This window comes from Oppia nitens, unplaced genomic scaffold (assembly GCF_028296485.1).
Source record: "Oppia nitens isolate AA-2021 unplaced genomic scaffold, nextdenovo-longstitch-racon4-pilon3 scaffold5_pilon_pilon_pilon, whole genome shotgun sequence".
Classification (NCBI taxonomy): Eukaryota; Metazoa; Arthropoda; class Arachnida; order Sarcoptiformes; family Oppiidae; genus Oppia; species Oppia nitens.
Window position 1 is genome coordinate 2,066,945 of NW_026533243.1, and position 27,979 is coordinate 2,094,923.

General features: G+C 24.3%; 1 protein-coding gene across 1 annotated transcript in view; it reads left to right on the plus strand.

Annotated features, from left to right (window-relative positions):
• Positions 1-18,846: 18,846 nt before the first annotated feature.
• The window catches only part of LOC128961209 (uncharacterized), a 30,324-nt gene continuing 21,191 nt past the window's right edge, over positions 18,847-27,979 (plus strand). Inside the window, exons 1-2 of the mRNA XM_054307421.1 lie at positions 18,847-18,895; positions 20,065-20,255. Coding sequence (XP_054163396.1) covers positions 18,858-18,895; positions 20,065-20,255 — 229 coding nt within the window. The 5' untranslated portion in view covers positions 18,847-18,857. The remainder of the gene's footprint in view (positions 18,896-20,064; positions 20,256-27,979) is intronic.

Here is a 27,979-nt window from a genome sequence, read left to right on the forward strand (position 1 = left end):
GAGACTGATAGCTAGTATACAAACCGTTTTAATAGAGCATACGGTTCGTGAATATATTTACTGTTAATAGTCCGACAATTTAATGTATTAATGATGTTATATTATTTGCTATATTATTATCCATTGATTATTTACAGTGATAATAATAATAAGCATATTTGAATTTATATAAAATATATTTGTAAAAATTAGAAGAACTATTTATAATATATCAAATATTAAACTAATTGCTTATTTATATAAATATATATATATACTCTATATAGGTAACCATTAATAATAAAAATGATTAAACGATATTTTCAAAGAGTTAATTAATTTGTTATAAAATATTCATAAAAAAACTTAAATAATTTTAATAATTTCATTTAGTTAATTAAGAAAAAATAACTTTACAATCATAGAGAAATTGGTATCTCCTTTCTCTCTCTCTCTCTCTCTCTCTCTCTCTCTCTCTCTCTCTCTCTCTCTCTCTCTCTCTCTCTCTCTCTCTCTCTCTCTCTCTCTCTATGTCTGTCTCATCATTTATTATAAGCAACTGTACTCCGTATTAATGAGTTTTATGAGGTCTCCTCCCATACAATTGGGTGAAAAAAGCAGATGCAATACATATAATAAACACATACATTGGTTTTGTTCACAACCACAACAAACTTAATATAATAATAATAATAACTAATTTTCATTTTGGTATTTATTTCAGCTCCAAATTACTTGAAAGCCTATTAACTGCAATAGGCTATCATAATATGAAAAAATTCTCAAATACATTACTATATATATATATATATTTATTTATTAAAAAGCATATATAGTTTGTGGTCTGCAATGTCGGTGTCCTCATGAATACAAAATTACTACAAATGACTGACTGTGCCGTTGATTTGTTAGGAAAAAACTACTTCACATCTAAACAGTTGCTTCTCTCTCTCTCTCTCTCTCTCTCTCTCTCTCTTATACTGTATATTTAATGGGAATTTTCTTTCGAGTAATAGTTATCTAATTAGTTGTTTAATTTTGGATAATTGTTGGCATTTATATTTTAAAATTGCTTTTATATATATACAGTATATACCTATATATCTATATAACGATATATTATTGTGTATTTTTAGATACGACAACACATTTTCTTGCAGTGTATTCTCATAATAAATAGCTTGTTATAATAAATAATTGAAAAATTACTTATTATTATTATTTATATAAATATATATTTGTCAATTTTGCTTATAAAACTTATAATAGATATTGTTTATTATTATTATTATTATTATTATTATTATTATTATTATTATTATTATTATCCTCCTTATGTTCATTGGTTGTCAATCTCTTTACATATAAATTGTTAGACAAAATATAAATAACTATTTAAATACAATTTTTTTTTATAGATTTTTGAAAATATTTTTTTTGCTATTTTTTCGGAGAGACTAATCGTCGACTAATCATTAATTTCCGGATGGAAACGATAGATAACAATCGCGAGAATTAGACACAGAAAAACAAAATTCAAAACATCAACGGATATTTTATATGTTATTATTTTTGTTAGTATTTATCATTTGTGAGAAACGGTAGGCACAAAAAATATCATATAAATCAAAATTAAATACCAATTAATAAAATCTACATTTATAAACTAATATCATTCATTTTTTTGTCCAACAAAATCTATTATAGTTTTAATGATTAAACTAAAAAACAGCTGCAAAAATATTTGAATTAAATTTATGTTGTTTTAATTTAAATTAAATAAATTAATGAAAAGTAAAAAACAACGTTTTTTAAATAAATTTTTATAAAACTTATTGTAACAAAATAGACTGAGTTTATTGTTTTAAACAAAAAGTTATAAACATTTTTTTAAAAAATAAAAATTTGTTTTCTTATTTTTATCCATTAGTTTACGAGTAAAAACAATTATTTTTACAACATTTTTATAACTTTTAATAATTATAGTATATATATATATAAATCTTAATCTTTTTTGTCTCACAGTTAACAACAGTTAAGCAAAAAAAAAATGATATTAACTAAATTATTTATTTATTGCTTTTCATTTAAAATACAATTTACTTTATCATAAATACTGTACTATATATAACATATAATGAAAAGAGGATGTCGGAATTGATAAAATATTATTGCAAAATATTTATGAGTTATAATAAAAAAAATCTATTAATTAAATTTTAGATTAAAATTAATATTTAAAAAATTATAATTATACAAATATTTTTTTATTAAATTTATTTATTTGTAAAAATCTAGGAATAGTGTTTAAAATATTAAAATTTCAATTTAAAAAATTAACAACAATCCTACATTACCTTTTCATTTTTAAATTTTATTTATTACACTTTCTAGAGTAGACAGACGTCTACAGTCTTTCCCGTATTTTTAAAAATTATAATCATATAAATACAATAATTTTCAATATTATTATTTTTATGCAAAACATTTGTTATATTTTATATACTGTATTTAAATATTATACTGTATTATAAACTGTATTTGAAAACTTTTTTTACGAGATTTTTATTATACCGTTTATTATATGTGTATGTCTACAAAATAATATACCTAAAAAATGATATAATATATTTTTTATTGAAAAGTTTATATATTTTTAATATACTCAGTTTTATATTGTTAAAGTAATTATTAAATCATAAATGTTTGGATAAATTTAGTGTAAACACCGCCTTTATTGTGAACATAACTGTTGGCCACCAAAGTTGCTATTTATCTCATACCTAACTTTTAGATAGTTTTGTATTTTATTGAAAGTCAGATAATAAAATAGTTTATTCATATATTTATTTATGTATTTAACAAATTTTTAAAGAAACATTTACAGATTATACGCGGAAAACATAATATAATAAAATTTTATTTAAAAAAATGCTGAGTAAAATAATTTTTACACAATTTTGTTTTAAATATTATAAAACAAATTTATTATAAGTTGATTGTTAATGTATAAAAATGAATACTTAATTTGTATTTATTTTATAATCGCATCGATTTTATCACTGGTATAATCGTAATAACGATATTTACCAAATTAATGATATGGTTAACTCAGTTTTCAATTATTGATTTAGCTTTGGGTCATAATCTTGAATTTGCTATCAATTATCTTTTTAAACATATATACTAATGATATGTTAATAGAATTTTTATATAATTTTTATATAATTTCAATTCCCATGAAATTTTCAAAATGTTTTTTAATAAATTTTATATATATATATAATTTAAATCAAATCATATTATCATCATAATTCCTAATATAATATGTTATTTATTTGTATAAATTCAGTATCTATTCAATTAGACATTTATACTAAATTATAATATATTAATTTTGCAGAAAAATGCTGTATATTGAAATATAATTTTAGAAAAAAATTATGTAATGTCAAAATAAGATAAATTAATTTTTTGGTGACCATTGAATGCTTAGTGTTTGCAATTATATAAAACACCTTAATTTTTTTTAATTCTAATATTATTATTATTTTATTATTGTTTGTATTGTACTTTACTGTAACCATGGATGTGGCAATGGATTTGTAACAATAATTTTACAAAAATTATATATATATAATACATTACTTATTATAATACTTGACTTAACCCCTGTTTTCTCGTTATAAATTCAAACGGAAAGGGCGTAAACATTATTGAATTAAAGTTATTATATTATTACTATAATAAAAGAAAATGCATTACTCAAGCTTATAGGACTTTACATATAATTAATGTTGTTTTAAAAACTAAAAAAAATTAACAACAATTTACTTGTTTTTAATTTAGTTTAATATAAAATAAATTGTATTGTTAACAATAAAATTGAGTGATAATTAGAGAATAAAATTCATTATAGATAAAGAATTTGAATAAATAAATAAAATACATGTGAAGTGTGCCATAACTTAGCACACCTTGTGGTCCATCTATCTGATGGACAGTCATATTAAATGTAAGAATAAATCTATTGTTAAATTATATAAGAGGTTTAATGAATAATAATTTTATAATTGTTAACTATCATTATAATATATAATACAATGTAATATAATTGTTACAATATTGAATCAGTTGTTTCAACACACATATACACCATACTTATGTTTTTTAATGTACAAACATGGAGTTAAATTGCAATTACCATTAACAGTATATATACAAACATATATATATATATATATATATATATATATATATATATATATTTAAAAAATACTGTAAGGTATTTAATAATAATGGCCTCAACAAACATTGCTACTGTTATTTTGTGAGCTTATTTATGTATATAATTTTTAATTACCGCACGCAATAGTTAAGTAAAACAGTTATTTTTTTTTCGAGAGAGAGAGAGAGAGAGAGAGAGAGAGAGAGAGAGAGAGAGAGAGAGAGAGAGAGACCTGGTTACTTAGTTGGTAAGTATTGGGCCGGTATTTGTATTTATTACATGTGTGTGTATGTGTTGTGTTGTGTATACGTGTGCCACATATGACTTCAAACACGAGACTTTCTTTAAGAAAAATATATGTTTCAATTTTTTGTGTTAATTAATAGCCTGTTTGCAAAATGTAATTAAATCACTCCTCTTGAAAATTACAAGACATACACATTCATGGATACCATTAATTATACAGTAATTTATATTATAAAAACAATTGAATTATTTTTGTCAACAATTATGAAAAATAACATTTTTACACTTAAGAAAACATTCCTACTATATTACTGACAATATTTTACACAATATATTTGATTATATACTGTATTATTTAAAAATTGATTTTTGAAAAAATTGAGTATAAATATATACTGTATAACAGTTGCACATATTTTTGTTAAATTATCGCAAAAATGATTATCCAATTTTTTTATATATTAAAATTTTTCAACAGAAAAAAATCTATAGTTATTTTTCATGTGAGAGTTGCTATTGCATACAAATATTGTATGATTAAGTAATTGCTCAATTCATAACATAATGGTGCCGGCAGTGTATGTGTCTATCAGGCATTTCAATCCATTGCCTAACCATTGTACCAGTGATTGCATAATAGATGTGCCGCACAATTGTAACACAGAAAACAAATAGCCTATCGGTATATATTATACATGTATACTGTATATAATCAGTATATACAGGTATATATATATATATATTTGTTATATAAAGTCTGCAAAATTGGTGAGAAATAACGCATTGATAACAAATAATTTATGTAATGGTTTGGACTAAATGAGTGCAATGCGTGTCTATGCCTTATAGTGTAAACTCTAACAGTCCTGATCGTAGCAAAACATTATCTTTAGGTCAAATACACATATAATACAATTTATCGGTAAAAAGGGAATGCAATGGTAGGGAACGTAAGCACTTGTGATATATACACAATCATCCGCTGATTGACCATAACTTTGAAAAATACTTTGCTTTGATTACTGCTAACTCTTGTTTTATATAATCATATAGAGTGAGAAATAATATTAGTTTTGTGTGTTATATAATTTTTTTATGATGTATTGCACTGCAAGTTAAATACAATATATGACAAACAAAACGCAAAGTATAGTACTATATAAAAAACTAACGATTTGCCAAAAAATAGTATTATTTGATCTTTGGATCAGTCAAAACAGAAGCTATATTTTAACAATATATATATATATATATATATATATATATAAGACTAAAAATTAAAACACAAATTTTGTTTTAAGAAACCATTTGCAGAGAGAGAGAGAGAGAGAGAGAGAGAATATGAAATTATAGACAACACTAGTTTTTAAAATAGATATTTTTTAATCAATATAATCATAACAATTGCAGTTTTTATAATACAACACAAGAACCACAACAACAACAATAATAAATAATAAAACTAATAACAAAAGTGAAATGTTGTTTCAATTCATTGCGTGCCATAATATTTATAAATTGATGCCAAAAGTAGTTTTTGTTAATTTCAATGAACGAGAAAAAAAGTTGTTTAAAAATTTTTGATTTGAATGTTAACGAGGAATGAGAGGTAATAGAGAATTGATGGTCAGATATGCCCAGACCTTAGACCAGAGACGCACTACAGTCTCTCATCTCATCACTGCAAACATTAAAAGTTAATTTTGTTTTTGTATAACACCTTAATATATATACAGTGTATGTGTTTATACACAGAGTGTAAGTGTATATACTTTTTTTGATTTGTATAGAAATAAGATCGATAACCGAGCTCCGGGACCTTCTAACACTACCACTTGGGATCCAGTTTGAGATGAGATGAGAGTATATTAGCTAAAGTAGTGACAGAAAATTCAAAGGCCCAGTCATTAGATGTATAGTGAATATGTGGTGTATATATGGGGCGGCATTCATGGCAACAATCGCTGAAATGATGGATCGTTTTCTAATGAATGGCCGCCAATGGTCTGCCTTCAAGCAAAGCGACCACTTCTTTGCCATTTCTTTAGTTAGTCAGAAAGAGAGAGAGAGAGAGAGAGAGAGAGAGAGAGAGAGAGAGAGAGAGAGAGATAAACTATAGACATTGTTGGTCCCAAATATCTACAACATTAGATTATTTTTATAAACATTATTGCATTGACTGGTAATATAACGACATTTTTAGACATCAATTATTAACAAATGGATTGCTTTATAAAAAAATATTTTCCAATTGTTGGAGATTTCTTTACATTCATTGAAAGTTTCGTCTTTTAAAAATAAAAATAATAATTTTGTTTTATGATATCACAGGTTTTTGTTAAATAAACAATTGTAATGATATTTGGTTTGTATAGACAAGTCATAATACATATGATAACAAGCTTTTTAAATATAAACAAGTTTTTTTCAAAACTTTGATTTATTGCCATTTGATTTAACGTCAAATAATATAATAAATAAATAGTGTAATAGAATAAAGAGTTGAATAATTGTGTAAATATAGTATAATATAATTAAATAATATATATATATATTGTATATATTGAGACAAAAACAATATATAAATGTGATCTAAATAGGCGTTGAATACCGGCGCCTATGCAAGTCATTCACAATTGGTATCACAATATAAAATTTAATACTCAATACAATTAGTGTTTTTTGAATAATATAGTAAAAACTAATTTCAAAGCTCTCTCTCTCTCTCTCTCTCTCTCTCTCTCTCTCTCTCTCTCTCTCATAGATAAAGTAAATGCACACAAAATTCTATGATATTTATAGCTGTCAATCGGTTTTTAATGATATATGATATTTGACTGAAAAGAAAAATAAAATTGTGAGAAAACAATATCCCGGATGAGAAAAATGTTGTATTCAATGACAGTGTTTTATGTTTGCTGACCCAACAACACTAAACTATAATCTTATTTAATTTTTATTTAAATAACATTTATATATATATATATATATATATATATATATATATATATATATATGTGAAAGGTCTCACTTACTTTTAAACTGCGAATGTTTTTAAAAAATATGATACAATATATAAAAAATAAGATGTAATAAATATTATATATAATTATAGTTAATAACAACATTTTACTGTACTGTGTTTGATAAAACTTTTGGGAATTTACCGGACCTGTGAATCGGACATTAGCTAAATAGTTGTGTGGATAAAGTCGATGATTACATAATTGACTAATTATCTAATATATATATATATTTATAGCAGTAATAAGTCTAACAAAAGCCAGGGTCTGGCAAATGATGAGACAGACAGATGGTATATTCAATACGACATTTGTTACCCTTTTATTGATTTTCAAAATTTTCTTCTTCTAATATATATATATATATATATAATAATTGATTTATTTTAAAATAGTATTTGATTTATAACAATTTAACATTTGATAGAATTATTAGAAATCTCTTAATTCCTATACCTCCCAGAAAAAACAAACTGAACCCCCTGTATAATGCAGACCCAAAATAAAATTATATGATATGTAAGTCATTGGCTTTTAAAATGGCAATTATTATATCATTAATGTCGGTGCGATCGACGACCACCTACTAAATGCTCTCACAAATTCATACATGTCTAGTGTGTACCACTCCTTAATGACCACATTTGTAATTAAAGAGGAAGAGATTTTGTTAAGAGATAGTCGGGTCATCCAAATGGCTAAAAACACTGGTCACGTATTTTCACAACTTATATATCTTTTTCACATGTTTTAAACATATTTAAAAATACATACCAACACATACAGTACACTACAGTGTTTTTACAATATATTTAAGCAAAAAAAAAGTTTTAACAAATAGTTTTTATAATTTATTTGAAACTCCATAAATAAGCATTTAATTTTGAAGACACGTTTTTTGAGTACAAAAAATCTCAATCAAAAAATCTTTTATATTACACTTTTGCTTTTGTCTTTAGAAAAAGTATATAACAAAGTCATGCATTACTTCAATCAAATTAATTATGAATCTCTTTATTTGACACTTCAATTAATGCTGTGTTTTAGACAGTGAAACAAATTAAGTCTATATTTAAGTTAAAATTAATTAAAACATAGTGAATAAAATTGTTTAAAAAATAGTATATTGTATTTTATATAATAAAAAATATAAAATAATATAAATTTAAAAATGAAATATTAAATATGAAACAATAAATTTATATAAATTAAGAGGAAATTAGCAACAAAAAATAATAAAAGCAATAAACATTTTATTTGATTACATATCATATTATCAATTTGTTGAGATAAATGCTATGATAATATTCATTACTTTGTCAATAATTGAAATATTGATTGAAAACATATCATTTATCTAAAAAATAATATAATGTTATAACTTATAAGTATGATTACTTGATGTGATAATGTCTCTTTATTTTAAATATAATATTTATATATATTATAAATTCATTAAAAGCAATTTGAGGCCAAAATACATGAAAAACATTAAAGTTATTTGAAAATTGGAAGTTGTTTTGCGGACTAAAAACTAATATATTTATTACACACGTCTATAAAAATAAAATATATGTAAGCAATGCATCTGCTTTTTAAAAACACAAATGTATGGGAGGGAGACCTCATAAAACTTATAGTCCGACTAACAGTTGTCTCTAACAAATGGTATGATATATAAGTTATATATTAAAATTGAGGGATGAATTGAAAGAGAGAGAGAGAGAGAGAGAGAGAGAGAGAGAGAGAGAGAGAGAGAGAGAGAGAGAGAGAGAGAGACCTTATAATTCATGTTCACGTTTGGCTTTAAAGTATAACCTTTCAATAATTTCAAAACAAATTTTTAAGGTAATTAACTATTAATTGACTAAAAGATTATTACATTTTAAGTATTACTATATAAGAGTAAAAATAAATTGATTTAATAATTTAAAATACTTTTATTAATTTAAAAAATATTTTAATATTAATCTAGTTTTCTATTTATATTAAATTAATATTTGTGTTTAATATATGATGTTTTTGAAAAAATGTCCTCACTATTTATTATTTTAAATATCGTAAATCGACCAGATTTTTTTAGGTAATATTATAAATATATGAAATTGATAATTTTGAAGCTTACACACAAAACAATATATATTTAATAAAAAATATGTGTCTTATCGGTAAATTTAATCAACACATACACATACACATACACATACACATACACATACACATACACATACACATACACATACACATACACATACACATACACATACACATACACATACACATACACATACACATACACATACACATACACATACACATACACATACACATACACATACACATACACATACACATACACATACACATACACATACACATACACATACACATACACATACACATACACATACACATACACATACACATACACATACACATACACATACACATACACATACAGATGACAATTTCGTGCACATAACCATTACGGGTAAAGTTGAGTGCAACGTTGTGTTGGATATTATGAGGTGTTTTCCTAATGAGTGGGGTCGCAACACAAGGATCGTCCAAAAATTTACTTATACTGTCATAAAATTATATACAGTATATATATTTGGATTCAATTAATTAGTTATTTTTATATAGTGCCCAAAAAATTTATGAAATAAACTATGCCATACAGAAAATGCAAAAAAAATCTTATCAGACAAATTTTTGTTTTTTATGATTTTTCTCATACAAATTAATGCCACTTATGATTAATGTGAACGATGTGTATAATTAATATTATTGTCAACAACGATAACAACAACAACAACAAAATCATTGGCATTGGAAAATAACATATGAAGATATATTGAAAATATAATATACAAAAGTAATCCCAAAATTATAGTCGAATTGAAAAAAAATAATATTTTAATATGTTTTATGTCTTTATTCTCATACATGGCTTTTAAAAAATTAGTAGTATTAGTACTTATGTACTAATTTAAATAAATGGCCACAAAGTTTTGGCTATAGTTATAATTATAGTTTTTGGCAAATAGTTTGTTGATATGATATGACTATACAATATAGTGAATCCCTGGGATCAGTCAGTCAGTTAGTCTTAGCAATAATACAACTAATATAATAAATTATATGGTTTTTGTGAGCCCATAATATGATCAGTCAAATAGGTATAGATATGCTAATAATTGTATTTAGTCACTAAACAGTAGTACTGTTAAAAACTAGTCAATGATTGCTTTGAAAACATAATCCTTAATTTTAAAAAATATTTTTAAAATAAAACAAAATACAGTGACAGAGGTTTGAAGTGAAAACAAAATCTCATGATTCATAACTATTTCCAAAAAGCAATTATGATATATAAAAAAATTAAAAAAAAATTGCAGTATTACCAGTTGAAACTCAATGATCCCTACAATACTGTAAAATATATAAAATACAATATAATAGTTAGTTTGGACAAATGCAAAAAATGAGAGAGAGAGAAAGAAAGAGAGAGAGAGAGAGAGAGAGAGAGTAGGTTATGCAAATAAATTTTATGCTAAATCTTTATAAAATATTTTTATTATAATAATTTATATGTAAATTTTAATAAATTTATCACTAAGAAATAAGATTAGTTTGCGTTGTTTTAACTTATTATATTTTATTTTGATAAAAAAAATAATTTATCAAATTAATAAATACATAATTGTATCCAAGATATCAATGACCGTTTATTTATATATATAAATAGTATAAATAATTATTATAATGATATTGAAATAATAAGATTAATTAAAATAATAAAATGGTATATTGATGACAATTGATGATTTATATTATATATATATGACCTCATAAAATATAACTTTATTGAACAAAATTATATACTTATAACTTTAGACTATTAATATTATTTTTTATTGTAAACATTTAATTGTTTTGCTATAGAAATTATATAAAGTCGATACTTTTACTCTTAGATCATATTATATTTGCTTTTTTGAAAATAATATTATTTATTGTTATATAAGAGTATGGTATAGATTTTATCGATTATGTTTTAGCATTAATTGTAGTCATAAATTAATTTTATTATAAAAGTAAGGTTACATTACCTCATATACGCTATTATTAGTAGTGCTATAATGAAAAAAAGATTGCAATCGTTGAAAGTAAAAGAAAGAAAAATAATATTTTTATTTATATTTAATATTTGATTATTAGATATCATATAGACTTAATTTAGATCTATATCGCTCTCTCTCTCTCTCTCTCTCTCTCTCTCTCTCTCTCTCTCTCTCTCTATTTCTATGTCTATGTTTATATTTTGTGGATCCATTTGACATTATACTGAACAATGATATACTACAATATATACAAGTATATGATGCATAATTGAGGAAAGTTGTCTTAAATGGTTTTCATATGATAATAAACTTGTGTGCATATATTCAGTATATCCATTGAAATGTCATATTTGGCGACACCAGCTTATATCGCGATATGTCTGTCCAATGAACGACTAGTTCAATCATTTTATAGCCCGCGAGTATTGTTTCACATTATTACAAATAACTAACCACACTATCAGCACAGGTATGACTGATAGGTTGTCTTTTAGAATTAGAATTTATATTTAAATAAAACAATTTTTCTGATTTTGTATATCTATTCTAATAGTTATATTATACTGTAAATTTTATATATGCAGCTCTAATATACTGTATATGAAAATTATATAGATATATATATATATTTATAACAAGTTCCCATAGCTGTCATAAATTGTTGACAATTATTTATGCAACCATTTTATTAAACTTGTCAGTCAGTGTTTATGGTGATGATGCTGATGAGCTACCAGTCCTTATAACTACCGGTTATAATAAAAGTGTATATAAATACAAACACACAAGAAACTATATGAAAGGAAACGAGTGATTATTATTTAAACATAAGGCCCAATGAGTATCTAACTGATCCCATCTAACATATAAAACAAGTAGTGTTTTTTTTATTGTTGGCGCTGTTATTGTTATACAATATTATGACTATTGTACACAAAATTTTACTTTAAAAATTTAACTAAATATCATAATATACTATATATTAGTAGAATATGTTTTTTATGCAAAACATAGTAAAGAAAAGTTGCAAATTATAGAGATTTTCTCTCAATGAAAATCATCGCTGTTTATGTCATATCTGAATGAAAACGCCTTTACCTGACACACACACACACACACACACAAACAGGAGTCATGGGAAAGGCCTATCGGCTTATGTTGTGACACAATTGATATATCGCTTTCAAGTATAATTCAATTAAAATTAACGCTCAAAATATATAGATAACAATTTTAGAGTCAATTTGGATCATCCAAAAGATCTTATCAGTAAAAGGGCGCTATAAGCGCACCGTTAGATTCAGTCACAGGATATTAGCCACTCGGGGGGTATTTGTTAACCGATATCATTGTTATTTACAACAACACACCACTACATACATTGTATACACTATAAACACACAACCGATTCATTGAATACTCTATTCAAAAATCATTTATCACCTAATATTGTATTGAAATAAGTTTGTAATGAATCGATTGAGTTTTTTTCAGTCAATGTTTTAAAGTGAATACAAAGAGTTTTATTTAACAAATGAAAAATAGATTTTAAAAATAGCTTTCAGAGTATTATTTTTGTCCACTGATTTTGCGATTAAAATCAAATGCTATACTATGTATGTATGTATGTGTTTGTATGTGTAGTGTCTGGCAAATGGCAGTGTTTTTTTTTGGTGAAATTCATTATAATTTAAATTGTCTGAAATGGCTATAACCATAAAAATATATTGTATTCATATAAACAGTATATATGATATATACTATAACTTTACAGCCGGTTATCGGTTTCTGATATTTATTTTGCTTCCTGTGCCGGAAATAGACATTACCTGAAGCCCTATATAACAAAAATATAAAAATAAGGTAAAAGTGTGGACATAAAACAAGTTTTAAAAATAGTATATATATAACAGTTTTATTTTCATATAACTTATTAATCCCGGAATTACATTTTTGTTTTGTTTTTATAATTGTGTTAATTCAATATAAATTATTATTGTTATTATTGTAAAAGTTATTATATATTTTGAAAATACAAATAGAAATACTAATTTTTGAGTAAATATAGTTATAACTGAAAATTTTAATTCGTAAAATATTAAATGTGATGCAAATTGTTGTCACATTTGATAATAATTTTTACCTTATTTTCAACACACGATAGACATTGATATTTAATGACTTTTAATGACTATTAAATACTTGTTTTATTTATAATATAAATATATATTGAAAATATTGTACTTAAAAGAATTCTCGTGAGAATTACTAAAAGTTATTGAAAAATTTTATTATTAGACATGAAATTACAATCTTTATTATATAGTATATTATTATTATTATTACAATATTAACTTAATTATAAATACCAAATAATTAGTAATAATCACAACAGAGAGAGAGAGAGTGAGAGAGAGATCATTTTAATCAACAAACATTAAATGAATTCAACGATTCAATAATGACAGGAAACATGATTTGGGATAAGAGTTGTGGCTCTCAATGATTTTGGTGGATAATGTGTTGCTTAGTCAGGCTTTAATGGACTCTTAGGTAGAGTTAATTCATCTGAAAAATGACTCTCTCTCTCTCTCTCTCTTTCTTTCTCTCTCTCTCTCTCTCTCTCTCTTTCTTTCTYTCTCTCTCTCTCTCTCTCTCTCTCTCTCTCTCTCTCTCAGTCTCTTTCTTTCTCTCAAAATTTCTATCTCATAGCGAATCTTCAAATTATTATTATTTTTCAAAAATAGAAATCTATTTTGCTTTTGAAATAATCAAAACTAAAGTAAAGTTCGTGTAATTTATATCTTGTTTTTTAGAGAGAAAGTTTGGGATCTTTTACTGAATACATGCCTCAGGCGTTGATAATTGTTTTGAAACTTTTTTCTCGCATTACTTTTTTAAGCTCTAATTCTATACATATCTTATACTGTTATATATATATATAATATAATATCTGAAATAAGATTTATTTAGACTTATATCAGATTATATTTCATATAACATTGTTTGCAAGTTATTAACTAGTGAATGATAATTCATGTCATTTTTAAAAAATATGAAATAGGTTTGTATGACTTAAATATTTATTGTAACTATCTTTATTGAAAAATAAAGAGAGAGAGAGAGAGAGAGAGAGAGAGAGAGAGAGAGAGAGAGAGAGAGCAATGAATAACTCAAGTTATTAGGTGGGGTTTACATCTCTTAACTATTAATTTTAAAGTCAAACGCGCACTCAGTCTAGACTTATATGTGGCTATTATTTACCAACACATGTATAGTACCGGTATATATATAGATTAATATATATATATTTTAGGACACAATCAGCCAACCCTATCACAGCATATTTGTAGTCAATGATTATCTAAATAGAAAAATAAATAATTTTACAATATTTTTTTAAATAAAATCTTAACTGTAATAATAATAAAAAGCTTGTGTGTGTGTGTGTAAATCATTAAATGTTTAATAGTAGTGTAAATGAAAATGTAATTAGTTTTAAATTTGAATGAAACTTATTTTTAAAAATGTTGATATAATATAAATTATTATAAAACTTTTTGAAACATTGTTTATAAATTTATATGAATGTGTTAATAAATGGGTGGAGGTTTGTGTGCGCCGGCAATCAAACCGACAAAAAAATAATAAAAAAATAAAGGAATAAATTAAATAAAATGCTATTTTTAAAAACGATTCTTGAATTGTGTGAATGAATGAATTGTGCTATTATTTTAGTCAAATAGGTGACCACCCTCATCATATCGTTCCTCTATATAAATTATATACAGTATATATATATATTATAGTATATACCATCATATATAGTATACAACACCATACATAAACCATCAAACATGCAAACATTCAGTTAAATTATATATAAACATAATCAACAACAACAAAAAATTATAGTATTGCTCATTAGTTTTGATCAAACAATTTTTTTCTCTCTAACCATTAGTACATCAAATTAATATTTAAACTTATCAGTAATTACAATACAGTTGAATAGTAATAGTAATAATAATAAATATATTTTTAAAAAATTTTAGTATTTTTAAAAGAATACTACAAATGATAGTGAAAATTGTTGTCCTAATACAGTATAACATTATATATAAAGACCTACCTATTCGTGTTAATGCTCATCATCTTTAATATTATATTATTTTTTAAATATTGATGTCCTCCCCGATCGGCTTCACTGACTCTCAATAATACATTTTTCTCAGCTTTTCATAACTATAAGGCACTTCTCAAACTCATTATTATTATTATTATTTTACAATACTTTTTTTTAGACAATTACTTTAACATTAAAATACTATTGAATAATATATAGTATTCATTATCAAATATAAATATTGAAAAGTTATCTACAATAAGGTTTAATAGCAATTATTTTTAATGTTTATTATAAATTATTAAATTATAGTTTATTTCATATTATAATATTTAACTTTGATTTAATTATTTTTGTTGTTGTATAGATTTTATAATTTGTTAAATTAAACTATGAATATGTTAAATTATTTTATTAATTTTAATTTTAAAAATGTAATAATAATTATTAATATTTTAGAAAAGATATTACAATAGATTACACTAATAATTATATCTTTAATTATTTAAAATGTTAATATAACTTATAAATTGATATTATTAAAAAAACAATTTTATTATTTTTTTTAAATAACTTTAACTTAAGATAATTATCTAAATGAAGATTTAAATTAATTAGAAAAAATATCATAAAGTGATAGTTTATATTTATAATTTTAAAATAATATTGATATATTATGGGAACAAAATGATCGGAATTTTGTTGATTTTTTATTTTTACATAATTATCTAAATAAATATATTTAAAAAAAATATTACGTGTATACAGTATGTTTCTATCTATATAATAAATATACAGTATTTACAATACATCTATCATTATATATAAATGTATGTGTGTTGTTATCTTATGAACACAACAACTAAAAATTTTATTTTTACTTTTGAGATATGATTTTTCAATTAAAATATAAATGCTATAAATTAATTAATTGAAAGTCAAGTTTTCTCATAGCAATCGTTTAAAAGATGAAATATATATTTTTCATTTGCTGTTAAAACCACAGGTATTCACAGTTTCTATGAATGATACTTCACTTCTTGTCTTTTTTCAAATGATTAGTCGTTTTTCTATTAACTTACTTCTTAGAGATCTATATCTTGTATATTATGTGTGTATATATTTAGAGAGAGAGAGAGAGAGAGAGAGAGAGAGAGAGAGAGAGAGAGAGAGAGAGAGACTCATGAATTTAATATTTTGTTTTCATGTTTTGAGATGAGATGGAGATGTAGTGTCACTTTAATAGGTAATGGATATACTGTATGGATGTTGACCTGAACTATGCGCACACATGTTGTAAGCTATTATATCATATATATTATATAACTTTTTTGAACTAAATTATATATATATATATATATATATATATAGCTAATAATAAACACATACACACACACACAACAAACTTATCTAAAAATCAGATAAAATTTATATTAATTGAAAATCTAACGCATCATTGAAATAAAAAATTAAAATGTTGTTTCGAATTATATAAAATGATTTTGATTGACATTTTTAAAAATTTAAAAACAGAAAAAATAAATAAAAATAATATTTTGTTAAATTTTTACTTAATATAATTTATTTGAAAAAGATAAAACGCTTGTTAAAAGTATAAGATTAATATAAGTTTTATATTTTTTGTTATTTTTTAATTTATATAAAGAGTAATTAATTTAATAGTATTTATAAATAATTAAATATAGAAATCTTTTTTTTATATTAAAATTAATATTTTTTATATGCTTTAATAATATTTTAGTGATATTTTTAACAAAAGGTAAATTAACAGTAAAAGCAATTAATAATTTTATTATATATTTACTAAAAATTCTTAAGATTCTATTATTTTTATGAAATACCATTTAATGATATTATCCACGTATTTACTGGTCTTATGTCAAACACTGATCAGCGCGTGAGTTGATATACGGCAATATATGCGCCACAATAGGGGTGGGATCTCGACAGTAGAGTCGGTTTTATGTGAGAACTGGTATCAAATGAATTGGGCGACCAATGAGTACAATGAATCTACTGTGTACTACACTCCCCTAAACGACCGATTCATAGTATAGATAGTGGTTGTGTCGGCACAGGTATAGAGAGCGCACCAGTATTTGTTTGACAGGTAATTCCCTATTTCTCTAATACAACTATGTATAACAATTGAGAGTCAGAGTACTCTTGTATGCCGGGCCTTAGCATACAGTATGCTGTATACTCTCAGTGAATATATATCGTCAAAAAAATCAGCAAATATATAATATTCAAATTGTTTAATATATTGATATATTGCAAATTTAATTAATTATTGTTGTGTCAATATATTATTTTATTTATTTTTTTTAAAAAATGATCAAGCATAAATATATATATGTGTGTGAGCATGGCTATTTTATTAAACGGTGCAAATTCTTTACCATTATTTAAATCATACGATTCCTACAAGTATTGTCTCATTCATGTGTTTTATGTGTGTTTTATATATACGTATAGATCCAAAAATTACTGGTTAATGACACCATTAATATGAATATTATTGCATGTTTTGTGAAATTCAACTAGTTATATTATTATTATTATTATTATTATTACTATCATTACTATCATTATTGAATATAGATTATTATCATTGAATTTTGTTTTATTGTTAGTCATGTCGTATGAAAAATGACCATGATATATTTATGATTTTATAGTCATAATAAAATCAAAACACGTGTTTATTTTGACAATTATTATTATTATTATGATTATTACTATAAACACTGTATTAATATACACTTTAATATTAAATATTGATTTTTATTAATTAATAACTATGTTAATACCGTTCAACGAAATCGATTAATATACATTAAATAACAATTAAATAATAATTATTGCTTTTTTATATAATATTATACATATATATAAATATATATACAATGAAAAGTAAATAATAATTATCATTAATAAAGACATTTACATAAATTGTGTTTTTTTAATATAATTAATATATTTGCATATATGTTATATTAATGCAATTGCACTGATCATCCGGTCATCTCATGGTAATAGTTGGTGTTAAAGGGACAGCCAGTGCTCCGTACATAACGACCCCAAACATGAATCACCTTGGCACTATGTACGCCACCAAAAGGAGACGCAGGAACAGCAAAAGGTATGTCATATCTATTTGTTGCCCGATTTCTAACCCATAGTTTAACAAATAAGTTTACAAATAAGTATATATATATATGTACTGTATATAAGTATGTTTGTGAGTATAAGATACTGAGAGCCCTGTGCGATGCTTTTCAATACTGTAGAGAATCTCCCGGTGCTCTCAATGAGAGTCATTAGCGGAGGCCACCTCTCAGTGCACTCTAGAAAAAAAGTCCATTAATTATATCAGTTTGAACTTCAGTTTCGACAGCTATGAGTATTTTCACTTTTATATACTATATATATATATATATTGATGCTTAATATTGTTGTTGACTATGACTTTTACTAAATGCTATAAATTAATGTGTTTATGACTTATATTATTTAATGCTCTAAAAAATACTTTTTATTTTTTGGACAAAAACTAGCTCTATATATGTCTATGTCATTTAAAGTGCAATTCTCTCTCTCTCTCTCTCTCTCTCTCTCTCTCTCTCTCTCTCTCTCTCTCTCTCTTATATTATGACTCTCATCCCATAATGTATACCTTTCAGCTGATTAGGCATTTTTAGTTCATTCGTATGACATAATGCTTTAGCAGAGAGAGAGAGAGAGAGAGAGAGAGAGAGAGAGAGAGAGAGAGAGAGAGAGAGAGAGAGAGAGAGAGAGAGAGAGAGAGAGAGAATTAAACGTTAATTACATTAGCAGTTAGTGTTGTGATCTACTATTGCTGTCCTCTGTGTTTATATTTTCACTGCAGTTCAGGGAATGACAGGTAATATGACAGTTGACGACAAAATTATTGCTTTCATTTGGCCACTAAAAACCCTTTCCTTAATTAGCGAGAAAAAAAAAGAGAGACTAAATATAATTGCATTTTGAATGCACACAGAGTTTGACATCAATACTATACAACACAACAGCATTATTAGCGAATACCCCATGAATTCAATGAGAATATTGTAATAAACATAAATAAAAGCTTGAGTTTAATGAATTTTAGGCTCTCCTACAAACATAAAGTACTATATATTGTGTATACAGTATATACCGGTATATATTATATACTTTTTCTGATTGAAATAAATATAACCATCAAATGACAGCACAAAAACACACACACATTCATAAACTCAATTATAGAAAAAAAGTAATTATTGCTATATTTTTTTATAACAACAGTATACGTGTTCAGCCAAAGGATGGTCAAACCAAATCCAATCCTTCAAAGAGACACAGAGAACGGCTCAACTCAGAGCTCGATATGTTGGCCAGTCTTCTACCATATGAACAGTCGGTTCTCTCCAAACTCGATAAACTATCAATACTTCGACTCAGTGTTTCTTATTTACGGACAAAGAGCTACTTTCACGGTAGGCATACATTTTTATTTTTATTTATTACCATCAATTGATTCAATACATAAAGTATAAGTCATATGTTTGACATGTCATCTTGCAGTTGGAGGTATTTGAGGCCCATTTTAAAAGGGGTCTCAATTTTGAACTCTAAAATATCCTAACATGATAAAATTAAAATTTGCACCTGGCAATAGCTGGTTTAGATAAATGGTTTTTTAATCTTGTCATTAATTAATAATTAAAAATTATAATTAACAAAATTAATCAAAATTTTATACAAACAATATTATATTCATCATATGGTATACATTATATATATATATATATATTTATGCAAATAAAATTTCTGATCTATAATTATAAATATATGTTTCATTTTGAAGTTTAAAAAAATTCTAAGCAAACTAAATGCTAATATGTTCAGTCATGTATGTTTAATAAATAACAATTTCAATCTACTGTAATTGTGAGGTACAACTTCTACCTTATATATTATTTTTATATTGATAAATTTGACATTAAGTATATTAAAATAACTAAATATATAATAATTGAGGTGATTAACTGAATACAGTAACAATACATACTTTAAATATAATATTTAAATAATGTGCTAAATTAATTAAATTTTCAAATAATTGAATAGAAAAATTGATACAATTTTATTATTTAGATAAATAAGGTAATACTTATACAAATTGATTTTACTATAATTACTTTTACAGTATTGTACAATATATTTGTTTAATAAAAATACTGAAAGCAACTCATTTGATACTTAAAGTATAACTTTTTTGCTAAACATTATATGATATAGTATTATATAAAAATAAATATAGACTGAGAAGCAGTGAAAGATATATATATATATATATATATATATATATATATATATATACAGTATATTATAACATATACACGAAATTACAGTAAGATATTTGTAAAAGCAGGTGCAATCTAAATGGCCAGTATGTATGTATGTTAGGCTCGTTGGGTCATATTATGGGAGAGTTGTCAGCTTTTGTTATTAAAGTACAGTATATATGATATAATACAACATTTATTTCTCAAGCTTTTGACTTTGACTGACTCTCTCTCTCTCTCTCTCTCTCTCTCTCTCTCTCTCTCTCTCTCTCTCTATTTATTTCTTTTACTCACTCACTCCAACTAATATATAAAATATATTTTATATAATCATTTGACTACCTTTGGTATATTTAATATGTTAGGTTAATACTGTACATATGGCATATAGTGTATGTGTGCATAAAATTTTGTATTATTTTAAATTTAAATACTGAATACAAAATAACTATAATTTATTAACTGACACTTGAGTTATTTATATAAATGTAATTTTATATATAGAAAAATTGCTTCAGTTAGCATATATTTGGTTTATCAAAAAAATATGTATACTATAACATAAATTATATATAATTGTTTATAAAACTTATTATGGCATCCTATATGTTATACAATATAACAAATGTTGAAACTAAGATTGCAAATAATAAAAATTTGTATAACCACGGGTAGGAATAAGTGGGGGTAATATATGTATTATATTTAACTACTGTGGCCACCCCCTTGATGATATATCCAATCTATTTACTAGCGTATTTAAAATTTGTGACTAGTAAAAAAATACAAATTAAATAAATTTTAAAATGCATTTTAATTGTTTCAATAGGGTTTGTTGTCTATCATCGCATTTATTTGATAAACGTATAATGATATCCCCACCTGTTAACCCCCCAATTTCATGTTTGTCCCATATTTATGACTAATTCAATAAATGAATATTCAAGAATATCATGAAATTATGTACAACAAAATGCAATGTTGTTTGAAAATAATTATATTTTATACACAAACATAAAATAAATACAATTGTTTGTCAGTCAATGTTGACTGAAATGAGAAAAAATTCCCATAAATAGATAGTGAAAATATAACAAAAATAAATTATTGAATAAAATTATTTGTTATTTTATTATTAAACTCAATATTGCAAAACATGGTGTCATAAATCATAACATTTTTAAAATACAGAACCTTTCATCTAATAACATACCAGTGTTTTTAAAGTTTATATAAAATATATTAAATAACATTTTTTGTGAACCAAAAAATTAATTGCCAATCATATCATTTAACTAATCACGAAAAACACATTATTTAGAGCTATTGTTGTAAATTCATTGCTCAATGATATATGTTTTTGAGTGGTATCTCATACACACACACAACTGGCGCGCAGTTATTACATAAACCACCCGTACGTTTGATACGTTGAGTTGTTTAACCCAGACCTAGGAATAGATAAGAGATACAAATTGGTCTCTCATTTACAATCAAATAAAAAACACTATGTCTTATATATATATAATATTAGAGACCAAACATATCATTGGGTTTTTTGTTATATAATTGTTTGTTTGAATCACAAGAAGAGGTCAAAAATGGCAAAAATTAAAGTATAAATATTATTATATATGAAAAAGAAAAAACTGTTTTCATTTCATTACATTTAATGAGTGGTTTCCTAACTCTCTAAAAGTTGTCTTAAATACTACTTTTGTGTGCAATTACTTGTCTTAATGATTGTTTATGTATTTTATTTATTTTTATGATGATTTAGCCAAACCCTGTTATATAAACTGTATGTATGTAAGCACTTTATACGTACATATTTATAACATATATATTTTGCACATGTAGTTTTTTTGTCTGTATGTGTGATTGTGATTAGTTTTTCTGTAGTAATACTGTATACAGTATATAATTCACCCGGAATAATGTTTTTAACATAGAGACCAAAAAATGTTCAATTATTTTAAAAATGTTTTAATCAAATGTCAATAAATAAACTGATAATAATGGAGATTTAAAAAAAGAAAGATTTAATCATTTAGTTTAGTGTCAAAGTTATGTTATATTAATACTGTAGTAGAAGTTATAAATGTTGATAAAAATATTTGTCATTTAAATTATGTTTTAAAAGTGCTATTTTAAGTTAGCATAGTTTTTATATGATTATTATACTTAATAAATAAATACTTAAATGAATTCAAATTGTAATATAAGCTGTATTTTTATTACCACTTGTTAAATTTATAATATTATGTTTAGCAAATTTATTTATTTTTATATTATGCATTTTATAATTGTCTAATATATAAGTCCTAAAATGTTATTATGCTTTATATTTTAAAGATGCCATAAATCAATAGTAGAATACATTCAGTATTTACATAGTATAACAATATTGTTAAATTTACTATTGTTAATAATACAATATGAAACTAATATCTATCTCATATAATTGATATTTTCAAACTAATAATACGTACGTACGTGTGAGTGAGTGTGTGTGTGTGTGTGTGTGTGTGTTTGTATGACTCAACCTTTCATTATATTTATATATATTTTCTACACTACTAGTGCTGATCAGAAAACTGAGTGCACTTTATTTTTGTGGCTTAAAATACAGTAGATTTTTTGTCATACCTGTGTAATAGGGTAAATACCTACCTGGCTGTAAGTGAGTGTGTGTATGTGTGTCTAATATACTCTACTAGCTTGATATCAGTGCAAATAGACTCGGATGCCAGTGCTATAGTGCCAGTGGCGTGACTCGAGCCGTCATTTTAGTCATCAATCATTTTATTTGACACAACTCTAAGGATAACCCAGAATGCAGTCGTTCGCCAACAACACCACTGATTTCATTGCAAAAAGCTTTTCCAGTCTCTCTTCTTCTCTCTTACTGATCTTCTCTCTCTCTCTCTCTCTCTCTCTCTCTCTCTCTCTCTCTCTCTCTCTCTCTCTCTCTCTCTCTCTCTCTCGATGTCATTTCAGGTATGACTGGCAGAGCGCTGCCACACTTGCAGAGAGAGAGAGAGAGAGAGAGAGAGAGAGAGAGAGCTAAAATTGTTGTGATAAAAATTATTTTAATATCCGATTAAAAATTTGGTGTATGAACTGTTATATAGTAAAGACACACAAATTCACGGCAATAATAGCCATCAAAAGTAAAAAACTTTCAGAAAATACAACTCATTTGAGTCAATGTCTGTGAAATGAGATTTAAATTCCTACCTTTTGTTTGGTGTTTTTTGCGAGAGCGCACCGGTATTAAAGCCGGTATTATATGTGAACTAAATGAGAGCGTTTTTGGCCTTTCGGGGGAACTGTGTGTGTGAGCCCTAATCATTACATTCATACCAGTGATCATATATACATTAAGAGAAACTCATTTTTCGGCCACTTCTCTCATTGAATCTTATATACAGTATATATATATATCTTTCGACAATTATATTCATAGCAAATATTATATCTGTAAATATTAAACATAATTGTCTGTAATAAAATTGTAGCATTCATTTCAATAATACTATACATTGATGTACAGAAACACAAAAGTATTATTATAAATATGTATTGCTTATGATTATCATTTAAGTATAACTCTCATCCCAACCATGAATATGACAATAACTTATCCAAAAAAAATTGTATAACAAAATCTAAAAGTGATTGCTTTGTATATTAGACTAAATATGTATATAACTAAAATATTGTATACGTTTTTATATATTAGCAATTCAACATTAAAAATTTTGTACTGTATATAATAAAAAAAACACAATACAGGAAATTATTTATAATAAGACATTTGTGTCTTATTTAGTCAATTATTATCTATAGTTAATGTCGCTGTTGTGTACGTATACATAAAAATAAGTCACATTAATTACATTTAATATTTTTAATCACAATACACTCGTATATTTTATATCTTAAATCTCATGTATTTATCTATATATATATATAAACTTGAATTGTTGTTACAGTTGATGACTATAAAAGTTTTGGTTCATTGCATCTCAAAGTTTTTTTTCATATAATGTATATAATAGGAGATAAAATTATTGACTGATAGCTTATGAATGTTTCATGAATGCTATGAACCACTGATTCAACCATCACTTACTCTTCTAATATAAAACTATATAAAAACATTATTTTTTTGCTTCAATATTTGAGTTTTGTCTTTTTATTTATGGTATATAATATTGTATTATATGCACAGTATATATAATACATTTATACATTTAGCATATAATAAGACCAACCATGTTTACATATGCTATTATATTAATATGTATATTGATATGTATATTGATATTTACCATTTTTGGTAAATATATTTTTTATTAAATTGTACTGCAAATATACTATATATATTGTATGAATTTATTTAATATATTCAAATAATTGCAATCTATCAATGTTAAATTACAAAATTTTTAGATATTGACAATATCTGTACCAAATTAAATATATTTAATTTACTTAATTATCTAATGCATTGTATTATGAATAGTTGTGAATTAAGTTAAAATATTTAGACATTTAAAGAGCAAACTTAAAATAATATTAAGTAGTTTAATGAAAACAATTTTTTATTCATACCGGTATATATATATATAAATGACTTAAATTAACAAAATTATGACTACAATAATATGAACAATAAATAGAGTGATACCGCTGTTTGTTGAGCAAAAAAATGTTAGCTAAAACACAAAAAAAACATTTATCATTATTGTTAGCAATAAATCAATAAATGAAAATATAGATACGGTTTTATTCTCATTTATTAAGTTATTTGTCATAAATTTCATTTGAATTAGTATATCATAGATGTTGAACACAATAATAAATATTATTGTATTGCATTGCATTGACATAACAAAACTTTTGTATCAATCAATTTTAATCATCAAAATTATTAATCGGAATCCAAACATAATTGTGATCTTCATGTCAAATCTGATTAAATGTATTTCATATAAATATATATATATATATAAAGAATATTATAGTTTATATTGTTATATTGGTTTTTAGACAATTGTTAGTAATAACCTAATATATACTATATTTATTTTTTGGGTAAACAAAGATCTCTCTCTTATTTATAATATATTTTTGAATGTTAGCCAATGTTATTGATATTTCATTATGTGATATAAATTTATATTGACTAACAATAATGCTGTTTTAATAATAGTTATGTAATATAATGTATTAAATTATACTTATTTTTCATAATAAATCTCAAAGTTATTTTTATTTATTGATCAATAGCTAAACTTAAACATAAAAATTGAATACTGACTTTATTTCTTATATATATATTGATTAAAAGCAAAAAACATATAGTCATTATAAACAGTGTTATATTTAAATTGTTTGTTTGATATGCTAAACCCACCCCGTATTCAATGTATAATATACAGTATTATAAAATTTAGTGGCAATTCATTAGCACTTATAACATGTTTACATTGAAACATATCGTGTTTGGAAAGGTGTTTGTATGGTGTTATGGATGTCCATCAAAAGCCAACAGCTGGAGGTTCACCTCTTAAAGCATCTATTTTTTATTTTATAAAAAAATTTAGATTTTTTAAGCCAATAGGTCTTATAAAACGTTTCCTTAAAAGAGTTCATAGATTTGGTAAATATTTTTCAAAAGATTTTTAATTGTTTTTTATTAATCAATAGCATTAGATTAATAAATAAAAAATCAAATTATATTTTGTAATTAATTATAATTTTTTAATTATATTATATTAGTATAATTTTTTTTATTTTTATATTTAATTATTATTTTTTTTTAATTCTATTTACTATATAATTAATTTTTATATGTGAGCTAACTCTTAATTGTAATTTTTGGCAATAATTTTTTTTAGAAAAGTGTATTCATTATCACTGATGTCATAGCTATGAATATAATTAAACAAAAAAAAAACAGTCAATAAAATATAATTTGGTAATAGTTATGATAATACTTTATAAGCAATAGTAATAATATTAATATAATTTACACAATTGTATGGTTGTGGCAGTTTTGACATTAATTTTTTTTCATAATTTATAGACCACACTGTTGTATAGTATATTATAGCACATCCTAACTATAAACCATACAAATTCATGTAATATATTGTTGTCAAAAATAATAATTTTCTAGTTGTTTGTAGTAGTAGTAGTAGTAATAGTTTGTTTTGTTGTAAAAAATTTTGAAAAATATAAAATAATAATAATGATTGTTAAGGTATTAAACATATGCCTTTAACATGAAAAGGTTATGCAAAAAAGGTATTTTCATGAAAAAAATAAGTGAAAGTTTTGTGTTTGACTCTCTTGAATGGATGGCTACGCACGGGTGAGCCGTAAATGGACAGAGACGTCGTTCACGTCCTCAAAAATTCATTTTACCACCAGTTTATTGTATCATACATTTTATTATTCATTCAAATCTACATATAGTAATATACAGTATTATAAATATATAATATTGTATAATTTCGCACTCATCTAATTTTCAGCTCTCTTTCTCTCTCTCTCTTTCTGTTTCCTCAAAATTATATGATAGTGATGTCCAAAAAAGCAGTACATCTGCTCTATAAAAGGCGTGGTCGATGAGGAGGTATGAGTTGTGAGAGCAGTGGATTTGGCACACATCGGGTGCTCAGTCTGTGCTCTGATAGCATCACTGCATAGTCGGCGCACAAGTAATTCACTGCGATTTGAGTTCACTTTCTCGTCATTTCATTGATTGCTTTTATCTCTCTCTCTCTCTCTCTCTCTCTCTCTCTCTTTCTCTCTCTCTCTCTCTCTATCTCTCGTTGTCTCTCAATATGAGCCGTACA